This window comes from Capra hircus, chromosome 7, assembly GCF_001704415.2.
Source record: "Capra hircus breed San Clemente chromosome 7, ASM170441v1, whole genome shotgun sequence".
Classification (NCBI taxonomy): Eukaryota; Metazoa; Chordata; class Mammalia; order Artiodactyla; family Bovidae; genus Capra; species Capra hircus.
In genome coordinates this window covers 90625155-90647324 of record NC_030814.1, presented here as the reverse complement: position 1 = coordinate 90647324, position 22170 = coordinate 90625155, and the positions used below count along the sequence as shown (strand labels likewise).

General features: G+C 57.6%; 1 protein-coding gene across 1 annotated transcript; it reads left to right on the top strand.

Annotated features, from left to right (window-relative positions):
- MAP2K2 (mitogen-activated protein kinase kinase 2) lies at nucleotides 424-21807 on the top strand. The gene is made up of 11 exons (XM_018050856.1): nucleotides 424-819; nucleotides 4472-4682; nucleotides 8972-9118; nucleotides 14047-14124; nucleotides 14778-14829; nucleotides 14900-15024; nucleotides 15594-15807; nucleotides 17645-17709; nucleotides 18817-18878; nucleotides 19756-19801; nucleotides 21513-21807. The coding sequence occupies exons 1-11, from the start codon at nucleotides 728-730 to the stop codon at nucleotides 21621-21623; spliced, it is 1203 nt and encodes a 400-aa protein (XP_017906345.1). The 5' UTR covers nucleotides 424-727; the 3' UTR covers nucleotides 21624-21807.

Here is a 22170-nt window from a genome sequence, read left to right as displayed (position 1 = left end):
TGACGTCTCTTTCATGAAAGAATGATGGTAACTGACATTATGAATTTACAGGACATCTTCATAATTGGCAAAAAGTCTTGACTCGACTCTGACAACTTAAGTGTCCCACAACTGTTGAGGATTTTGCTGGCTCACGCAGTCCCAGTCTAGAAACCGCAAGGTTCTGAAGAGCTGACCTCTCCCCCGCGCACACCTGCCCACCCCATCCTCAGTCTCGCCCTGCCTTCCCCTGCGCCCCTTCCTGGTGCCCCAGGCGCATGCGCATTCGGTCGGCGGAGGCGAGTGAGTGCGCACGCTCCGGGCACCGTCTCGCGTCCATCTCCGCCCCTTTTCCTTTCGAGGAGGCAGCCTCAAGCTGATGCGCACGCGTCGGGGCGAGGGGCGGGTCCCGGCGCGGCTTCCCCAGGTGGTGGCTCTCGCGAGAGGCCGGCCCGCGATCTCGTAGCTCCCCCTCCCCTCCCTACGCCTCCCGGGCTTCTGCTGCAGCGTCAGCCCCTGTCCGGCTTTGGTGGCTGCTGCGGTCCCGATCCCGCGGCTTCAGCCCCGGCGACCTTTGGGGCCCCTCGGCCCAGATCCGCAGGACCGCCCATCCTCGTCGCCTCGGCGCCGGCCTAGGCCGCGGCCGCAGCCCCCGGCTCGCGTCGGTACCGCCCGCTCCCGGCCCGCCCCCTATGGGCCCCGGCTAGAGGTGCCGCCGCCGCCGCCGCCGCCGGCCCGCGGAGCCCCGATGCTGGCCCGGAGGAAGCCGGTGCTGCCGGCGCTCACCATCAACCCCGCCATCGCCGAGGGTCCGTCCCCCACCAGCGAGGGCGCCTCCGAGTGAGTGGGCCGGGGCCGGGGCCGGGGAGAGGACAGGATGTGTGTGTGTGGGGTGGGGGTGGGGGGGTGTCCCAGAGTCGCGAGGTCTGGGGACGGGGTCAAGGAGAGAAGAGGGGAGAGGCCCCGAGTAGCGAGATCTGGGAAGATCTGAAAGGAGAGGAGAGGGCCCAGGTAAGATCGGAGGAGGGATCTCTGAAGAGGAGAGGAGAGGATGAGGGACTCTGAGTATGTGATATTGGCGGGAGGGGGTCCCTGAGTGGTGAAACTGGGCTCTGTCAGGGTTCTTGCTGGGAGATGATGGTCTGGTAGTGAATCGGTCCCTGCGGGGATAAGACGGGGATATGAGGCCCTACAGAGTGAAGCTCTGGTAGTGATCCTCACCTGAGGGGAGAGGATGGGTCAGGGGTCCCTAGTGGTGAAATCGGAGGAAGGGGGAGGAGTCCCTTAGTAGTGATGTGAAGGGAAGGAAGGGGTCCTTACATTCTAAGAACGGGGCGCATGGGGTTCCTGAAAGGAGAGGATGGGGCTGGCAGGGTCCCTGGGAGTGAGCATGGGGTGGGGGTGGGGGTCCAAGAAAAGGGGAAGAGGGTGCCTGAGAGATGAGGGAGGGTCTCAGGGAATTTGGGGGGAAGGGAGCCTGAGAAGATTTTGCTGGTGGGGAGAGGAGCTGCTGAACCTGACGAGAATGGTGAGGCGTCCTGACAGGGGCAGAGAGGCTGGAGAAGTGGGGAGCGAGGGGGATTTGGAGGGCCAGAGGTGGGGACTCAGAGCAAGAAAGAAGTCAGGGGGCCTGCTGGGACCCCTGAAAGCAAATGAACAGAGAGATTCTGAATTGAATGGATTAACAAATCCTTGAGGGGCTGGAGAAGTGGTGGTGGTGGTTTGAGGCCACGGAGGGGGATGGGAGGACCTGAGGGGAAAGAAGGGGACAGAGAAAGAACCTGGGCCTTTGGGGTTACCGGATGGTAGACTTGTCTTCAGAGCACATCCCTGACCTCCCCGCTTCGGGTCTCCATGCTGGAGTGGAGCAGGACCGTCCTAGAAAGCCCTGGCCTGGGTCCGTGTGCCTTGTGTATGGTGTGATCTGTGAGAACCCAGAGGTGATGGGCCAATGGCATTTTGCTGCCTCTCAGGGGACTTGGCCTGCCTGTAACCAAATGGAGGAGCGCCTTGATGCACATGTGTGTGAGTTCACATCTTTCTCTGTCACCTAGGGCAGCTCAATGTGGGGACACGTTCCTGATTCTCAAAAAAATTCACTTATTCTAGGGACTTCTCTGGCAGTCCAGCGGTTAAGACCCTGAGCTTCCAGTGCAGGAAACACAGGTTCGATCCTTGGTCAGGGAACTAAGATCCCACAAGCAGTGTGGCTCAGCAACCCCCACCCTCCAAAAAAAATCCACTTATTCTTACAAGAGAGCTCCTTCATCATAGTTGCTCTCTCTCTCTTTTTTTTTCTTAAAATGTGATCTGTGATTTCCATCCCTTCAAAAATTGCCCCAGTAGAAGAAGCCGGCCATTGGAATTCCAGAGTGTTGTTTTGTTTTTTAATAACCACAGTGGGGTTGCCATTAAATGTAAGATGGATTAATCAGCTGACTCCAGAATGCATTTTAGATGTCTGTTGGCAGGCTGAAGACTTTCCAAGGTCTGAGGGTCTGGCCACAAAACCTGCCTCTTCAGTCCTTCAGTGGATGAGTCGTGGCGCATACATTTACTTCTTTGCCTCCTCTCCTCTGTCCATTGCATCCTTCTTCCCCCTTTATCCAGGTCCTGGCTCAGGCGGCCACTCCCGTGAGCCCGGGCTTTGCAGGCAGACTGGACACAGGTGTCATTCACTCCAGCCTGTGCCACTTGCTTGCCTGTGATCCTCAGACAGGTTACCCACCCTCTGAGCCTTCTCCCTCCCTTGTGGGCTGGGGTCTGCAAGAGATTCGCCTCCCAGGAGGATCATGAGAACTCAGCAAACTGGTTAAAGCTCTGGTACCTGCTCGTGATGTGGCACCTACCTCCCAGCGACCTTTTCTTGCTACCTGCTCAGGTTGACATCACTCAGCGGCAGGTCATCTTGCTCCAGGGTGTCCTTTTGCTCACATCTCTTTAAGTTGTAGGCAAGTCATGATTGATCTTGGGGATTGGAAGGTTCCTGCCAGAACTCCAGTCTGCCCCTTTATCTCCTGCTTGAATCCCCCCTACAAGGTCTCCCCGAGCTGGGCGGTCAGCTTTGGCCTAAATGCCCTGGAGATGGACTTCCCTGGATGCCCAGTGGTTAGGGCTCTGAGCTTCCACTGCAGGGGACACAGGTTTGATCCTTGGTTGGGGAACTAAGATCCCATGTGCTGCACAGTACAGCTGCTAAATAAATTAATAAATTGTATAAATGCCCTGAGGAGTGGTGGCTGGGGGGCCTCTTCTTCTCTAGAGCTGCACTCACTAGAGCCCCTGGCCATGCCAGCCCTTGACACATGGTGTGTCCAAATTCAGGGGAGCTGTAAGCATAATATGCTTTCCAGATTAGTTCATTTCACCTGATTTTTTTATGTGGCTAGAAAATTTTTAATTGCACACAGAACTTATGTTCTTTTTCTTAAAAAAAAAAAAAAATTTGGTTGCATCTGGTCTTAGTTGTGGCATGTGGGATCTTTAGTTGTGGCCTGCAGGCTTAGTTGCTCCACGGCATGTGGGGTCTTAGTTCCCCAACCAGAGATTGAACCCACGTCCCCTGCATTGCAAGGCAGGGGATTCTTGTCCAGGGGATTCTTAACCCCTGGACAACCAGGGACGTCCCTGTTCTCTTTCGGGCAGCCCCGAGTTAGTCCTTCCGGGCACTGAGCATTGAGCTGGCGTCCACCTGCCTGTTACAGGGAGCTGCCTTTAACTCCAGGAATTGGTTCAAAGTCAAGTCACCAGGGAAAATAGCATACTGTCAACATTTCCTTTGAAAGTTCCCTGAATCACCCAATAAAGTGCCATATATGTGGTTGGTTTTTAATCACCGGGTCTAGGAATGTGTGTGCGTATAAATGCTTAGTGTTTACAGTAGTGCTTGGGATATAATAAGCGCGGGCTGGCGGAACGGAATGCCCTGCATTTGTCCGCACCATTTATAAATTATGCCCCTGTCTTTCCCCGTCCAGTGGCTGTGTGTAATCCATTTAAATTAGAGGCACGGGTGTAGCAGCTTCTTATCGTCCTCCCCTAGGTTCTGGTTCCTTGCTCTGAGGCCGCTCTGAGTCTCAGTTTGCTCCTCCATCCTCATGAAAAATCCTGGGGACCTCCACTCCCTGACCCCTGGGCTTCTCCCCATGGTTCCTTCATCTCCTTCCGTGTGGTCCGAGCCTTTGTGTCAGGAAAGAGGCCTCCTGGATCTAATATCAGAGCCATCGACCTACAGCTCATCCCCGAGATCTAACCTTTATGATGTGGTGAGGGGTGGCTGGTTCTCTGGGAGGCTGGCTGTGTGTCTGTGGATTGTCTGTCTTTCCTACCAGATGGTAGGCTCCTGAAGCACAAGAGTCAAGTCTGATTCACCTGCTGGCCCCAAACCCCAGGGCCCGGGATGCAGTGGTGGCTCAGTGACCCTGGCTCAGACCGAGTCATCTCCTGGTGGCTCCCTCACTCTCGCTCACCCTTGCCCTCGGGGTCTCTGCAGAGCACACCTGGTGGACCTCCAGAAGAAGCTGGAGGAGCTAGAGCTTGACGAGCAGCAGAAGAAGCGGCTGGAAGCCTTCCTTACCCAGAAGGCCAAGGTTGGCGAGCTCAAGGACGATGACTTCGAACGGATCTCCGAGCTGGGAGCCGGCAATGGTGGAGTGGTCACCAAGGTCCAGCACAGACCTTCGGGCCTCATCATGGCCAGAAAGGTGAGCCGCAGCTGGCAGTGGGGCGGCTGCTCCGTCCACGTGCTCTGTGGGCGCCCGGGGGGGGGGCAGCAGTCCAGGCAGGCTCCCTGGAGATGGGAGGGAAGGGTGAAGGGCGCAGGCATCTGCTTTCCGATTGGCTCCTAGGCTCAGAGGCCCCACCCCCCCAGCTTGGGTTCTAATTAGATTGTGGCAATGCAGGCCTGCCTCATGCAGCTCCTCCTGTAAAACTGCCCTCTGCCTTCCTGGCTGTGGCTGCAATTCAGATTCACAGGAATGGACTGGCTTGAGAAAGGAGCAGATGGAAGAGAGGAGAGTCAGGTGCCCTTAGAGCCGGCTGCCCCCTGACATCAGAGCCGGAAGAAAACCCTGCCCACCAAGACCAGCTGCTGGGAGCGACGGTCACCTTTGGGGGATGGGGTCCAAACGACGTGTGTTAGCCAGTGTTCTTCAGAGAGAGGGAACCACTGGGGACATGGTGGGGAAGAGTGGACGCTGGCTCAGGCAGTCATAGGGGCTGGCAGGTCTGAAGTTGGCAGGACAGGCCTGTGGGCTGCAGACCCACAGAAGAGCTGAATCTGGAGGTGGATCCCCATCCCTTCTTGGAAGGCCTTCACCTGATTGGATAAGGCCCACCACTTAGAGGGTCATCTGCTTCCTTGAGAATCTGATGATTCCTGTGTTAAATCACATCTAAAAATACCTCCACAGTGACGTCTAGATGGGTGCCTGACCCAACAACTGGGTGCCATGGCCTTACCACGGGATCATGTGAAGTGACCATCACCTCCCTGTTCAGTGCAGACCCTGATGCTGAGACGTCCCTCGTTGGGGCTGCTGTGCGGCTGCCCTGCTGGTCTGTGGGGGAGGATCCCTGAGAGATGTTGGGGGTAGGGAACAGGAGGAGGTCAGTGGCTCCTGCACACGTCCCCAGGGCCGTTGTGTTGATGGGTGACTCAATTCATACAGTCGTCTTCCTTCAGACGTAGAAAGCCCCCTGTTTGGATACCATCATCTGGACCCCATGATTTCCAAACCGCATTCTTAGACACTTGACCACCCCGTACCCTGGTGACGGGGGATCTGCACAGGGCCTGCCTTTCCTGGGAGACATGCATTTAGGGCTTCCGCTGGGGTCTGTCACTTGGCTGTCCCTCTGCCTGCCGAGCTCCTCCCTCCTGAAATGTACAGCCCCTCGTTTTCTATTTCTGTCTGCTTTCCACAGACCTCCTTTTCCAAACCAGAGCAGCCCCAGAAACCCCTGCTCTACCTGAAGCGCCCCCTACTCCAGGGAACAGAAGGGCAGCCATGAAATTCAGACAGCAGTGGGGGGTGGGAGGGACTTGGACTCAGAGTGCTCCTCAGGGTCGGAAGGGTCTTCAGGCTGGCCAAGACTCTTCCAGGTGGTAGATAACCTGACTTATGTAAGAGAATTTGTCTACAGCTTCCTTAAAGCCTGTGAAGTGGGGCTTCAGAGTTTAAAGTTGGAGAGATGGGCAGGTGTAGTCTAGCTAGGAGCCCTGCCCCATGTATGTCTGTGCCCCAGCTTTGACTCCCACCTCAGTCACAGATTCTCTTTGCTGTTTTTGCAACTTTCCTGAGCTTCTATAATCCTTTGAAAATAAAAACTTTGGAGGGGGAGGGAGGGGAAGGGACTCCCCTTAGCAGTCCAGTGGTTAGGACTTGGCACTTTCATTGCCAGGGCCAGGGTTTGCTCCCTTGTTGGGAAACTGAGTCCAAAAAAAAGAAAGAAAAAAAGAAGGGTCCAAAAACTGAGGGGAGTGGGTCTCAGATTTTGTTCCGCATCAGGCGTGATCTCCTCTGGTTGCCTGTGGCCTGTGCAGCCACGCACCCAGGGTCACACAGTTCAGGGAGACCTTCCCCGGTGGCCCTGGAGCCCTCAACCGGTCTGTGGGGGTCCAGAGCTCCTGGAGAGCCAGTTCACCCCAAAGGCCTGTTTGCCGGCATCCAGCCAAGGACGCAGGTGGGGAAATGGACATGACACAGTGGTTTTTGAGGCTCAGTGACCTCCTTCCTCCACTACTCCTGGTAGAATTCTGAGTTCCCAGGAAGCTGAGTCTGAATTCCATGCATTCCAAGGGTGTGAGCTTATCAGATGGCCCAGGTGTGAGGGTGAAGGTGGGGCTGGCTGTCAGGATCAGCAGGGATCCTGCTCTGGGCTGTGGTCCCTCCTGGCCCTCTGATGGGCAGGGCAGTATCCTGACCAGTTCCACAAGACCCAACGGAGCTGCTCTCCAAATGTTCTCTGGACTCCGCAGTGGCGTCCCTACTCCTCCTGCGTCTTAGTGAGAGCCCCAGGCTCGAGTCCCGGGAGTGTGTTGCGCCCACGTGGCTCTCCTGACTTCCTGTGCTCCCAGCAAAGGAATGTGTGTTCAGCCTCTGTGTGTGTTCCTGCCCTCGGCCCCTCTGGCTTTAAGAACGGAGTTACAGGCCTACCCAAGGCCATGTCCCAACACTGGCCCCCTTCTTTGGAGTGATGGCCCTGAGTCAAAGCTGGCACGAAACCTCAGTGTGCACTCCTGTGGCTGTACACCAGCAGCTCTGTTCTGCTGAAGACCTGAGGCTGAGCTGGTTGGTGTCTGGCTTGGGCTTGAATCCTCTTGGGTCTGTTCTTTGCAGTTGACCTAGTCTGTGGGCATGAGCTGGGTGTCCCCTCACAAGAGAGAACCATCCTGCTGGGGGTGGCTGTGGGAAGGCACGCTGTCCAAGGGCCTGCAACCAGAGCTCGGCTCTGCAGGCAACCTTCAAGTAGGGGTGGGAGGTTTTGCCTGGGGGCCTCATGGGTACCAGGCACCGTGTTGCCAGAGTCTTCCACAGTTCTCCAGGTTTTAAGGGGCATTCATGTGGGTCCCACACATACACTGTGCCCCCTGAACTCGGCCCACACCCCTCCAACAGGCAGCTCTCTGTCCTTCCACCTGGCACCCCCACCTTCCCTTGTCCATCTGGCTGAGTCCCACCCATCCTTTGAGGCCTGGCTTCAGTGTCACCGGAATCCTGGGTCCCACCTGTCTGATTCCTCTATCAGCACCTCTACCACCTGGGGTTGCTCTGCCTGTGTCTCGCCCATTCCTGGTGGCGTGTCCCCTCCAAGCAGGACCTTCTCTGCTGTCTGCTCATCACTGGCCCTGCGTGTAATCAACTCCACAGAAATGTCTTGAATTGGTCACTTGAATTGGTCAGAGGCTCTGCCTCTGACAGGGGTGGGTGGGAATTATACCGTTTTCTTGTGGTATCACGATGGCTTGGGCACGGGACTCTGAGCAGCCAGGTCAAGGATCCACAGTCTGGCTGTCTCCCACCATGTGGGGAATCTTGGCTTCCTTGGGGTTTGTAGCTGGGCATTACTCTGGGCCCCTTGTCAGCTGTCTTCTGCATCTCTAGGTGGTCATTTCCTTCCTCATCTTTCCAGGTATCGTGATGAATTTGGTGACAATCCTTTCTGTCGACTTGGACTCAAGGGGATGGGGAGCCAGGCTCCCAGGGGGGCAGCAGAAGGCTTTTTGTGGTCTCTCGGCTGTCAGGGGAAGGGGAAGGGGAACCCACCCCGATGAGGGGCAGCGGTGAAGCAATTGCCCTGTTGAACAGGGCACTGCTGGGTCTGCTCCTGGATGGGTGACACTGCACAATTTGATTCACAGAGCTCCCCCTGTAACCAAGTGGATAGTGTTGCCTCTGATGATACTTTTTTTAAATAGCTTTAATGAGATGTAATTCACCTACCATACAGTTGAGCCTTTTAGAGTATTTAACTCAGTGATTTTTAGTATATTCGTGGAGCTGTGCATCCATCACCATCATCAATTTGAGAACATTTTCATTACCCCAAGATGCATTCCATCCCCATGAACAGTCACTCCCCTGCCCCACCCTCAGGCCCTGGCAACCAGAGACCCGCTCTCTGTGACTGAGGGTCAGCCTGTTCTGGATGTTTCCCATTAATGGAATCACACCCTGTGTGTCCTTCTGTGTCTGCTCCTCTCACTTAGCGTCATGTTCTCAGGCCGCATCCATGTGGTAGCGAGTGTCGGGGCTTCTCTCCTCGTCATGGCTGAGTGATGCTCACATGCGTGGAGGGACAGCATCCTCGGCCTGTCCCTCCTTCAGTTGATTCAGGGCGCACAGGTTGCTCCCATCTTCCAGATTCTGTGAACATTCCTGTTCAAGTCTGCGCTTGGGTGTGCGTCCTCAGCGCCCAGGTAGGTGGATGACCCCTCCTTTCCCGCCCCCTCAGCGGTGCGGCCCTGACCCCACGCCCCTCTTTCCCGCAGCTGATCCACCTGGAGATCAAGCCGGCCATCCGGAACCAGATCATCCGAGAGCTGCAGGTGCTGCATGAGTGCAACTCCCCGTACATTGTGGGCTTCTACGGGGCCTTCTACAGCGACGGCGAGATCAGCATCTGCATGGAGCACATGGTGAGCCTGCCCCTCCCCCACCCCCCAGAGCCCTGGTCTGTTCCAGGGGGCCCAGCACAGTGGGGAGGCGGTGCAGCTGTGTACACACTGCACATAGCTTCCTTCGTTTCTTAAGCACCACGTAGCCTCCTCTCCATTTTGCTTTCTCCCCGGATCCATGGGAGACACTGCTCTCTGTGGGCTCAGAGCTGGCCCCATCTTGTTCCCTCTGTTGGTCATCCCGGCGTCCATGTGCACCCATCGGGTGATTTATGAAGCACTGTTGGTGGACACTGAGGTTGTTCCCAGTCCCTGCCGCGTTACGAATAATGCTATGTTGAAAGTCCTTGCACCTGGGACTTCCCTGGTGGTCCAGTGGTGAAGACTCTGCGCATCCGCTGCAGGGGACGCGAGTTCAATCCCTGGTCAGGGAACTAAGATCCCACATGCTATGTGGTGCAGCCGGGAAAAAAAAAAAAAAAAACCAGGAAAGTCTGTGAACCTAAGCAGGCCCACCTGGGGAGGGCTGCTTGAAGAAATGCTTGACTGCTCCTTCCCACATGTCCTCTAGCCAAAGTGCGTGGTCTGGGACACAGTTCTGGACCCCCAGCTCAGGCCTGTGGGGACCAGGCCTCTGCAGTGGAGGGTGGGCGCCCATCTCCTTTAAACCACGACTGATTCCTATGCGCCCTGTCGTTAAGGAACTCTGGTCTCAAGGCTCAGAAATGGGTGGGATTGAATGTCATGAAAGCAGAAGTGGTCAGAGCTGAAGGCCCCTGGAGGAAACATTGCCGGCCCTCTGCCACCCGCCCTCGGCAGGTAGAGCCCTGCCCGAGCCCAGCTGTCCAGGCCCCAGCGCTTGGGGGCCCTTGCAAAACCAGGATGCAGTGTGGCTTTCAGCAGGCAGCTTCTGTTAGGCCCGGCCTCCAGCGCACTGACCTCTCTGATGGTTTTGTAATGAAGTCAGGAAACGAATTTGAGCAAGAGCCCGCCAGGAATGCTTGTGAGCCACAGGGAGGGTTCTCCCCACAGCTGCTTTGCCCCCACCTGGCAGTGCCCACTGGGTGCCCTTTCCTCACTGGGGAGAAGGCGGTCATATCTGCCCGCCCACCTGGCCACCTCCTTGTAGATGAGAGTCAGGAAGAGTCAGGGCGAGAAATGGACGTGAGGTCACTCTGGTCTGAGGGGGCCTCTGCTGTATTGTAATGAACCCCCCACTCCCACCCCCACCTCTCTCCTTCTTCCCTCCCCACCTCCACCTCCTCTGTGTTCTTGGCCACAGCACACAGGCATAGCACGTGCAATCTTAGTTCCCCGACCAGGGATCAAACCTGCACTCCCCGCTTTGGAAGCACGGGGTCATTAAGATGCTGTGAAACCACCAGGGACATCCCCCTACCTCCTCTTCAGCCACCCCCACCCCTGCTCCCTGGATATCCTGAGTCAGGAGGCTCCTCTCTCCTGGCAGAGGAGAGGCAGCATCCCAGCCCTGCCCCTCCTCTTCCCCCTCCACTCTCAGTGGGTGTGAAGCATCAGTTCCTGTGAGGCTTCTTCCTGGAGTACACATGATGCTGGGGAGATGCTGGATTCTCTTTGCTTGCTGGGCTTGTGCTTTAAGCTCCTGGTTGGGCTCTTCTGGTTCACTTTCATAGCAAGCATAAGAGGTGGACACGTAGGTCACACGTAAACTCCAAAACATGGGCTTCAGTGTGGCCTGCACACCCTGCTTTCTGCTAACAGGTGAGGGCCCACAGAGTTGTGCCTTAGGGAGGGGGCGCCCTGGGCGGTGAGGGTGTGAGGAGGACAAGACAACAGGCAGTGGTGAGAGAGCCTGAACCAGTCATGCCCTTGGGATCCTACACTTAGTGGTGACGGGGCACTCGCAGTCCCCCCACCTCCCTTCGCGGGACTCTGGAAGAATGTCACACTGTGTCTGTCCGAGGGGGTGAGGATGAGGCAAGGTTTTGCCTGTACGCAGGGTCCTGCTCTTTGGTTCTCCTCTCCCACCAGAGAGCTTCCAGCTCTAGCTTGTGGGAAAAGCCCCCCGGCTGTGATGAGCAGCCTCAATTCAGCCCAGAAGGAGAAACTCACCTGCCAGGGCGGAAAACAGCAGAATTCGCAGCTACCCCAGCATCCAGACCTGTTCCTAGGGGAAGCAAGGGCCTGGACCAGTGGACAGTGGTGTCTCGGGGCCGCAGCGGCCCGGGAGCAGCTGACAGACCGCTCAGAGGCACCTCTTGGTATTTCTTGGCCTGCAGTCAAATATACCAAAGAATGCAGTCCCTTTTCTACAATAATGAAAAATCAGATACGTCCTTCAGCAAAGGGGAGGTAAAGAATGACAGCAGGCAACTTCCCAGGGGAGAATTGAAACCCACAGTTACGCTTCAGAGAAGCAGACCTCCAGGAGAAAAGTGTGCGTCATACGAACCCACGGATGAATGGACAGACAGATAGGCTGAAAACGCGGTCTTCCTCTGTGCACATGGGTGCACATGGATGTGTATACAGGAGCATGGAAGAATCTGGAAGAAAATAAGTCACACTTCAGGAAGGCTGGTGGAATTGCTGGGAGATGAGGGTGCAGTTCATCTGCGTTTGAATTTTTAAGAGGAATGTATCAGGTTGCTTTGGAGGTCCAGTGGTTACGAATCCGCCTGCCTGTGCAGGGGACACGGGTTCAGTCCCTGGTCCGGGAAGAGTCCACACACCCTGGAGCAGCTAAGCCTGTGTGCCGCGACTACTGAGCCCACGCTCTAGAGCCTGTGCTCCACCCGCAGGAGAGGCCGCCACAGTGAGAAGCTCTCACGTGGCAACAAAGACCCAGGGCAGCCAAAAACAAATTTTAAAAAACCTTAAAAAAAAAATGGTACTAAAAGAAACATGTATTCATGTGCTCCCTTCTCAATGAGTGGAGGGCTTTGGGATACTCAGAGGACACAGGGGCAAACTGAAAGCTCGCGGTCATGCATAAGGAGTAAGACCTGGGCTCAGAGGGAGCTTGCTGTGGGGCCTCTCACGCCATATCCTGCCCAGTGTCTCCTCAGCTGTGGACCAGGGGCTCTCCACTGGGCAACGTGGGGGCCCTTCACGGTTGTCATAGCCAGGGAGATGCTTCTGGGGGGCAGGGACGCTGCCCGTGGTGCCCAGGATGGCCCCTCACATAGAATGGTCCGTTCTGATGTTGGGGGCGAGGTGAAGAAGAACCTTACTGTGTTCTAAGCCACCTCTAGACCCCAGCCTGGGGCCTCTCCTGCCTCCATCTCCGCATGAATGTTCTCCCTGAACACCAACCCACAGACATATCATAGCCCTCCAGAAAAAACATTCCTTTAAGGTTGAGAAAATGAGAAGAAGGGCTTCCCTGGTGGTCCAGTGGTTGAGTCCGCCTGTGAGTATGGGGGAACACAGGTTCCATCCCTAGTCCGGGAAGATCCCACATACCATGGGGCAGCTGAGCCCATACCCAACAACTACTGAGCCTGTGCTCGAAAGCCCATGCTCCATGACAAGAGAAGCCACTGCAATGAGAAGCCCTGCACACTGCAACGAAGAAAAGGCCCTGCTTGCCGCAACTAAACAAAGCCCAAGTGTAGCAGTGAAGACCCAGCACAGGCAAAAATAAACAGATAAATAGTTTTGGGTTTTTTTTTTTTAATGAGAAGAAAAGGAATTCCCATCTCACCAAGCATGTAGAATGGGGCTGGGCCGGCAGCCTGTCTGCTGGGTGCACCAGGCCATCTGGTCCCATGGGTTCCTCTCCAGCCACACCCACTGTGGGTGCGTGCACAGCCACTCGCCCTCAGTCTGGGGCAAGTCCATAGAACCTGCATGGATTCCGAAAGTGTCAGAGGGCCTGGGGTCTTCCAGAACTCTCAGCACAGCCCTTCTCACTAGACACAGTGGGGAAAGAGCACTAGGAAGAGGGACTAGGCATCCCTGAGGCTGCAGGCTTCTTCTCCACCCCCCAGCTAAGTGAGAGGCCTCCTGGGGCAGCAGGTGGCCACAGGGGCCCTGGAGCAGGGGAGAGAGAAAACAAGCCGTCGTCCCAGCCTTGAGTTCCCATTTCAACCACCTCTCCCAGCATCCCACAGGTCCAGCTCTGGCTGCCAAACACCCTGAGGGGTTTTCTGCGTGGCCAAGAGGTGCTGTGGGCTGGTCGGCGACCCCTGGGGTTGTGGTCTCCACGTTTGCACAAGACCTTGCACAAGACACTGGGTTTCTGTCATTTCCTCATTAGCGTGTGGATTTGGGTCCCCGCCCAGGTCGGGGAACCGACTAGGGTGACCTGTGTCAGGTCCTTTGCTGGACATCCCAGGAGCAGGACAGAGAGCAGTGGCTGTTGCTTGCTCCCCCTTCCCCTGTGCCCCTCAGCCATCAGGCCTTCCTGGAAGAGCCGGGGAGGCTTTGGCCAGGGAGCAGTGAGGGAACCCATGGGCTTGGCCTCCCTTCTGCACTGGACATTTGCAGCTGGCACCCCTGTGGTCTCACTCCCCTTTCCGTGGCCATGGCCGGCTTGCTGAAGGGGACCCAGGCCCCAGAGCTGCGAGTCCACTCAGGTACACTCTCTGGTGCTCCGGCGGTGAGCTCGACCTCTAGCCTGTGGAGCGCTAGCCTCTGTGGCTCTGCTCCTCCTGCTGCTACCTGGCAGCCTCGGGAAGGTTGAGTCCTGTTGTCCAGCCAGGGCCTGGGTTTCAGGAAGCTCAGCTGCCTGGGAACACGGTGGCAGCCTTTCCGCTTCTTGAGTCCCTGAAGCAGTGGGAGTCCCTGCCTTGGGCCCATGGGTCGCCTCTGGCTGTGGTCTGGCCTCTTTCCTGCAGACGCGAGTGAGCACTTGCTCACCAGAAGGCTGGGAAGTGGTTTGTTTCCCAGCCTGCTGCCCTGGTGTCCCGAGGCCCTGGCCTGGCAATGGCTCAGAGCAGCTCACCTCTCCCCTGTGCTGTCCCCAGGATGGCGGCTCCCTGGACCAGGTGTTGAAAGAAGCCAAGAGAATCCCCGAAGAGATCCTGGGCAAGGTCAGCATCGCGGTAAGTGTGTAGGCACGTGCCTGGCCCTGTACTCTCGGGGTTCATTACTGCTCCGCCCCACTTCCAGGTGACCAGGCTTCAAGGAGCCCCTGGAAGCCAGTGGTGGGCATCAGTGTGGCCCCCTTCAAAGAGGCAGAGGTGCCATTGCCAGCCTCCACTGGCTGTGTGCCTTAGTGGGCCAGGCCCCTTTGCCCATGCAGTGGGGTAACGCTCCCCAGCCCATACAGCCCTTGGGCAGGGGGAGGAGACGCTGTGACCCCAGACACGTGGTGTCCCATGGTACTGTCATCATTGACTGTGGCCTCGCTGACTCAGTGAAACAGCCTCTCCATCCTTCACCCTGTCAGCCTGGGAAGCCTGAGCACAGTCCCAACAGTGAACGGCTTAACAGAGGATGCCCCTGGGGCTGGGGTGACCTCCAGGGCAGGAGACTGGCCGGACAGTTATAACCTCAGGCCTTGTCTCAGCTCCCAGGGATCCCAGCCCCTCCTCAGACGAGGAGAGAACATTGCCCACGTCACAAGCGGGGGGCTTTGTGAGAGTCAATGAGGTGGGTGACTGTTCCCACCTGAGGATGTGGTGACTGTCTCGTGGCCACTGTGGCCTGGCCCTGGGGACAGTCCCCCTGATGGCACCCTGTGGCCCCCCTGCAGGTTCTGCGGGGCCTGGCATACCTCCGGGAGAAACACCAGATCATGCACCGAGGTAAGGGGAGGGCACCCCGGCCTTGGGGCCTGCGGGGCGGCGGTGCCCTCACTTCCGGCTCTGCCCCCAGACGTGAAGCCGTCCAACATCCTCGTCAACTCCCGGGGGGAGATCAAGCTGTGTGACTTTGGGGTGAGCGGCCAGCTCATCGACTCCATGGCCAACTCCTTCGTGGGCACGCGGTCCTACATGTCTGTGAGTCCTTTCTCGACCCACTGTGCCCCCGGGCTCTTTTGCGGTCCTCCCTGCCACCAACTCTGTCAGTGTTTCCCAGATTTCCACGTTTCCCAGAAGCCTACTCTTCCCTGTTGTGCCATTTCTATCTTTGCTGGGTTTTTCCTTTCCTTTGAATTTCCAGTCTCCGTCGTCTCACTTGGGTTTGTCTCTCTGCCCAGCTCCTCTCCGCTGCTAGTAAAAGTCCAGTTGAGGAGAATCGTCAGTCAATTTCTGAGCCAGGCAACTGGTCCTGCATTATTTTCGTAGCCATCCAGGCGATTTTAAGAGCAAATTCTGAGAAGTCGGTCTTGGGATTGTCCTGAGAGCAAGATGTCCCTGGGCAGGGTGCTGTCCAGCTGTGGGTTGTGGGTCTGGTGGGGGGGCTGCTGTCAGCTCAGATGGATGGAGTGGAGGGAGGAAATGGAATGGCTTGCTTTCTGTCGCTGGGTCTCTGGAGGGATCCCAGAGTGGGACAAGGGTGCAGGGGGACCCCAGGGTGCCAATCCCTCCTCATCACCCTCAGGGTGTCTCTCCCTGTCTCCCCGCAGCCGGAGCGACTACAAGGCACCCACTACTCAGTGCAGTCAGACATCTGGAGCATGGGCCTGTCCCTGGTGGAACTGTCCATCGGAAGGTACCCCATCCCCCCGCCAGACGCCAAGGAGCTGGAGGCCATATTCGGCCGGCCCATGGTTGATGGCGCGGAAGGAGAACCTCCCAGCATCTCACCACGGCCGAGGCCCCCCGGACGCCCCATCAGCGGTAGGGCTCCAGGCTGGGGCTTCCGGCTTGGATGGGCCCTAGAGCCTAGGGATGGCAGCTGCCTCCCCATGGGCCCCTCTCAGTGCCACCTGTCCCCCTGGGCCGTGCTCCCTGCGGTCAGCAGTCCTCAGATGGTCCTGTGGCTTCTGGGGACAGCACTGCAAGTGCCCCAGACCCTCCCGTCTGGGGCCGCTGCACCTGTTGCTGCCAGCTGGCTGCATTGAGAGGCTCAGTCCTCAGCCAAGGCGGGGGTGGGGTAGGGGGGTGGTTTCTCCCACATTTTATCACAAGAACGTTCAAGCATACAGGAAAGCCGAAGGGTTGCCCAGCAAGCAGGCTCACACCCACCACCTGCCATGGCTGTTCTCCTGTGTCAGGCCCAGCCTTTCGGGGAGTGCAGATTGAAAGGAATTCAACTCAGGGTCTCCTCCAGTGGCTACTTAGCTTCAGCCCTGTTGCACAGCCCAGTGTGGGCGGGAAGAGGGGTGTCCCGCAGAGGCCTTGTGGTACCTGGACCAGCCACCTGTGAGATTCAGGCTGATGCTTGCACCATATTGAGGGCTGGCTCAGGGTCAGGGTCAAGGTCACAGCTCAGATGGTATAATTAGGCAATGGCACTTAGGGATCTGTGACTTTATTTTTCGAAAGTCAAGTGACCAGAAAAGAGTTGAGTTGAGTTTGAGAGCAGAGGACCATGCAGTGGACTGCAGTTTATTGGCTGGCTCCTAACAGCTTGATCGGGATAGAATTCACATAGCGAAGGACCCACTCAGTTCAGGCTAATAACACTGGGTTTCTGTACCTTCACAAGGATGTCCGACCACCACCTTATCTGAGTCCAGAGCATCCTTGTCACCTCAGAAGGAACCCCCGTCCCTCTCCCCTCCCCTGACAGCCAGGAACCCACTCTCTGTCTCTGTGGATTGGCGTGTTCAAGACGTTTCCCATTAGTGGAATCACACCCTGTGCTTCCTGTGTCTGCTTGGGGCCTGTCCACGTCACAAGTGTTGGTGCCTAGCTCCTTTTTTATGGTCACATAATATTTCACTGCGTAGCACCTGTTCACTGTGGACAGACACTTGTGTCGTCAGTTGGTTTTCACAATATTTTCAAGCCCAGACCCTCTGCTTCCCTGCTGCCATGCCCAGACTGCTGGGCTATTGTAACTTCTTCTGAGGGGAGACCCTCCCCCACCCAAATCTGTGTCCCCAGACCGTGGCCCCACCTTTCCCTGCCTGACTCCCAAATGGTGCCCCAACCTTCCAGGTAGGGAGGAGCAGTGGGCTATGCCAGGCCATTCGCCTGCCAGCACCTCCCCAGCCCGGCCCCAGCCCGAGTGCCCGTTTCAGGCCAGGGGACAGAAGGCAAAAGTCCAGCTGCCAAATGCAGGCCTTGCCAGCTGGGTCTAAGACAGGGGTCAGCCACCCCAGCCGGCCACCACTGTGAGCCCACAGGTCTGGGCAAGGTCATACACACAGCTGCCCGCCCACTGCCAGCCCCACCCCCACCCCCCGCCAAACACCCTGCCCGCACAGGGAGCAGGGGTTTGGATCTGGGACAGCCCAGACGCAGCCCCATGCCAGATGTACGCCTTGTCAACCAACGTTCCTGTTTGTTTCCATGTTTGGGGTTTGTTTCCTTTTTCTCATTCACTGGAGGGTCAGGAGAGAAGTTCCTTTCCCAGGAGGGCAGCTGGGCCAGAGAGCCTGCCCTCTGGTTCGGGCCGGGTAGGAGGAGGGTGGTCGGCCTCGTGTTCCACACACTCAGGCCTTGATGCCAGACAGAAGCACAGTGGCCACCTGCCCATCTCACCCGAACTCGTTTCTGCCCCGAGCAGGTCATGGGATGGACAGCCGGCCGGCCATGGCGATCTTTGAGCTGCTGGACTACATTGTGAACGAGGTGCGTGCCCAGAGCCCTGCTGGCAGATTCTCCACACCAGCAGGAGTAAGCTATTGCTGTTGGAAGGCGTCCCCCCCAGAAGAGTATTGGACACGTAGACCACAGTGTGTGCAAGGGAGGGGCCGCAGGGAGAGATGGAGACCCTAGTCTTCAATAGGATGTTATGTTACCAGGTGTGAAGATGTGTGGCCTCACTTCTACCTGTGATATATAGACCTATTCTCCCCAAGGGGCTGTTTCTTATCTTTATAGAGATGAACCCAGAATTGTCACTCTGAGCCCAGGGGCTAAGTGCTGGGGCCCAGGCGCCCTGACACCCGCACCTCCTTCTCTGAGCATCTTGGTGTCTGTGTGTGAGGTCGTGAGTCCTCTCACTTCCTCAGAGAAGGTTCAGGTGTCCCCCTTCCCTCAGGGAGCCCCCAGCCCATGAGAGGGCAATGCAGATGCCCACTGTACAGATGGGTACATCAGGGCATGAGGAGGGGAACAGCATAGGGCCCAGCAGGAACTGACCCCAGAGCCAGCCCTCTCAGCATGGCCACATCACTGTGCTGGGCCCTCTGGGACAGACATGGTTTCTGGTAGCCCTGGGGCATTGGGTCGGCTGGGCTTGGCCCTCAAGGTGAGCAGCTCAGAGCAGGTCATTGATGACAGAGCAGGGCGGGTGGCTCTGATGACAGCACTTCCTACACCCAGCAGCGCTGCCTGGGCCCGGCTAGCACATCCTCCCCTGGAGCTGGAGGAGTGGGCTCCTCCAGTTTTCAGGCCCAAACCCCAGTAGCTGCTGCCTCCCTGAGATCCAGATCCTCAGCTCACTCCAGACACTTCCAGAGGGGGCAGGCGGGATGGCCCCTCTCCTTCTCTCCAGAACCAGTTGTGATCCCAACACGAGAGCTCTTGAAAGAAAACCTGGGAAGACCCCGACCCAGGTGCAGGGCAGGCAGCAGGGCTCCCAGGGAAGCTGCTGGAGGGAGTGGGATGGTGCCCTCTGCCTCCATGAGAGGTGTCCTGAGGGTCCCCATGGCCGCACGGCTAGGAGGCATCTTTCCCCCTGATTCCCAAACCATCCTTGACTTCTGACTCCCACCTATCTGGTCTGTCCCTCAGCCTCCTCCCAAGCTGCCCAATGGCGTGTTCACCCAGGACTTCCAGGAGTTTGTAAATAAATGGTAAGATGGGGTAGGTAGGGGGAGCAGGCTGCCTGCTTCCTGGGGTGACCGTCAGGGGATTGGGGATGCTAAACAATGGCAGCATCTGGTGGGAACAGAGCTCACCTGAGAATTGGTCCCTGTCCCAAAGCTGCTGAGTCTCATCTCCAACTCATCCCCACCACCCTGAGTGAAACCAGGCTCTTTGGAAATCACACAATTTCCACCCTGCTTTCTGCCAGCCCACACCCCAGGTTGCTGGCCCTTTAAGCCTGTCACCTCCCAGCTCCCAGGTCAACCTTCCAAGCTTGTTTCAAGGAGGCGGCCCTCTTGGCCCTCTGTGGGTGATGCAGCCTCAAGCCAGCGGACTGTGGACCTGGAGGGCTGGTCTGCCAGATGCCCCGCATGTTTAGACGCACACATGGCAGCCCGGGCTTGCATGTCCCACAGCCAATCTGCAGCTGTGGGTGCTGCCATCCCCCACCACCCTGTGAACCTCTCAGTGCCCCGGAAGGCTGTCAGTTTAAAGAACCGCCACTCAGCCCTGAGCTGCCATGAACAACTGCCTTTACATAGTTCTGCTTTTCTGAAGGAAAAACATCCATTTTGACACTTGGACTCCTGAGCTCGGGGTTTTTTATTAGATGTTTAGCTGTGGTTGCTACTGAGCCTCTGAGCAAGCAGCAGCCTGGGGCTTTCCCACCCTCTGTCCCTTTCCCTCTTGTCCTGGCCCCAGGCCCTCACTCTTCCCTCCTGGGCCAGGCGTCCTGCTCTCACACCAAAGGGTGCAATGGGGCCCCTCGCCCCTACGGTCCAGGCGGCCAAGGGCAGAAGGACGCAGGCTCCTCCCCTTGGCACTGACTGCCCGCTTCTCTCTCCTACCTCCTGGTACCCACAGCCTAATTAAGAACCCAGCTGAGCGAGCAGACCTGAAGATGCTCATGGTGAGTGACACCCAGATTTTGAAGATTCGGGGTTCCCTAGCAGGCCCTCCGTGCCCCAAGGGAACACCTGAGTGGGCTCAGATGGTGTGGGCTGGCATGTGGAGGCTGGGCGGGCTGCAGAACCCATGTGGGTCTCCCTGGCTCACTGGAGGGTACCATGCAGACCATCTGAGTTCCTCCCAGCTCCCCAGGGACAGAAGGGCCTGCGTGCCCAGGGCTAGGGCTCAGAATGACTGGCCTCTGAGGCGTTGGGGGCACCGTGGGGGTATCTGCCTTCCTCTAAACCACACTGCTCGATGTCCTGGAAACCAAGGTGGCCACAAGAACTGACTTCTACCAGCAGAGCTGCCTGCCAGCCTCAGGTGGCCATCACAGCACCTTCCACCCACGTCTGCTGTGGACATTAGGCCTTCCTCCATTGCCAGGTCTAACTATCTGAGTCACCCCTGATGCTAAGACAGACAGCCCCTTGTTTATATGTTTTGTGTCTCAGAGAGAAAACACTTCCAGGCATTCTAGGTGTCCACAGAGGAGAGAAGCAGCCTCTTGGGGTGGCTGCGATGTGGAAGTGTGAATAACCTAGCCTGATGGGCTTCTGTGCCCTGCCCACACATGCAGGGGCCCCCCCGCCCAGCCTTCCTCCAGCTCTGCACCTCAGGACCTTTGCACAGGATGGTCCTGATCCTCTGGGGACGTGTCCTGTTGCTCTCTCCCCAGCTGTGGCCCCTGCTCCAGCACCTTCCCCAGAAAGGTACCCTTTCTGAGCCCACCCCTGTTAGCTGCGGTTCCCGGCTGTAAGTCTGCTGTGACCCCAAGTGTGAGCCTGGCCTGGCACACCTTATAGGGTAGGGTCAGCATCAACCTGCTTCTTTCTAGAAGCTTCTTATTGAGTCCAGTGACATGTGTTTCGGGGATGCATGACAAAAGAAGCCCATGTTCATGGTGGAACGTTACAGACCAAGGGAACAGCAGCACAAACTTTGAAACCCCCACAGTCTCCCCCAACCCAGCTCTGTGCAGTTCACACAGTCCAGGCCCACATCCAGGTCTCTGCCTGGGCGACACCACGTGCTGGGTGGGGCTGACTGCTATCTTGACCACAGGGACCCTGGTCCCTTGGTTTGGTTTTTTTCACCCAAGCCAGAGCCCCCTTTAGGAAGGTGGGAGTGGTCTTGCCTCCCCAGCTGGTGAAAGAGACAGATGTTGCTTGGGGGCGTAGACTCCCACCCTTCTGAGCCAGGGACCTCTGGCAATTCCAAATGGGAAATGTGACTGTGAGGGTCACTTAAACTGACGGAGGAGGTGCGATCCTGCTCCCTGGCCACACAGGCCCTATTTCCAGGCTCAGGGGCCTCAGCTGGTGGTTGCCACCCAGACAGGATGCACGGGGAACTTGCTGTCCTCACGGAGTCCTGTGGTTCAGATGTCCTCACGCAGGCAGCCCTGCCCCCTGTGACACGGGGCCACACCTGAGGACATCTGTGTTTGTCGCACTGGGGGGCTTCTATCGTCAGGTGAGGGGGGGGTCAGGGAGGCTGCTCTACACGCCACTGCAGCACCCAGGGAGCCCCACAGAGGGTCACCCTGGGCTCCAGGGGGCACGGAGCAGCCTGCCTCTTGCCTGAGACCCTGTCCCACGTCGCTGGCCCTGGGGTGGGGGTCCAGCCATCTGTCCAGAGCCAGACTGCTCAGGCCACTCCTTCCCTTTCAGAACCACACCTTCATCAAGCGGTCCGAGGTGGAAGAAGTGGATTTTGCTGGCTGGTTGTGTAAAACACTGCGGCTAAACCAGCCCAGCACGCCCACACGCACCGCCGTGTGACGGTGGTCCTGCTGCCGCCACCAGGCCTTCCCCTCCCCCGCCCCGCCCCTCCTGCCATGCCCTCCAAGGGGACGCACACATGACCCTCAGGCCCAGGGAGGCCGATACCGCTGTGCTGTCTTCTCAGATCCTGCTTCCTTAGGTTTAAAGAAAAAAGAAAAAAAATAGGGAAAGAAAAAGCAAACGTGCCAGTCGTGCTTCTTGTTCCTTATCCTTGGGGTCTCGGTCCCCGTCCAGCCGGGGTGGACGCCTCCACCAGGGCAGCCCAACCCCCAGGAGATGGTGACCTCGGGCACTGGCTTTGTTCCTTTCCAAGCTGTGAGGCCTTGGAACGGACCCCAGAGAGAGGGGGTGCCATCTTGGGGTGGATGTGTGCCCCTTGCCTAGCGTCTGCCCCTTGGAGGTGGTCCCCCCAGCCCAGAAGAACAGTTGGGTCCCCGATGGCTATCATGGGTTCCCCTACTCAAGCTGCCCCTGCCTCTGGCCGCACAGCTTGTCCTTGGCAGAGCGTGACCTGCCCCCCAGGAGGTACCCTCCTGTCCCCTCC

Coding starts and splice junctions, on each gene's coding strand:
- MAP2K2 (XM_018050856.1), top strand. CDS start 728: ATGCTGGCCCGGAGGAAGCCGGTGCTGCCGGCGCTCACCATCAACCCC. Junction 4,683..8,971: donor GCCTCATCATGGCCAGAAAG/GTGAGCCGCAGC, acceptor TCTTTCCCGCAG/CTGATCCACCTGGAGATCAA. Junction 9,119..14,046: donor GCATCTGCATGGAGCACATG/GTGAGCCTGCCC, acceptor TGCTGTCCCCAG/GATGGCGGCTCCCTGGACCA.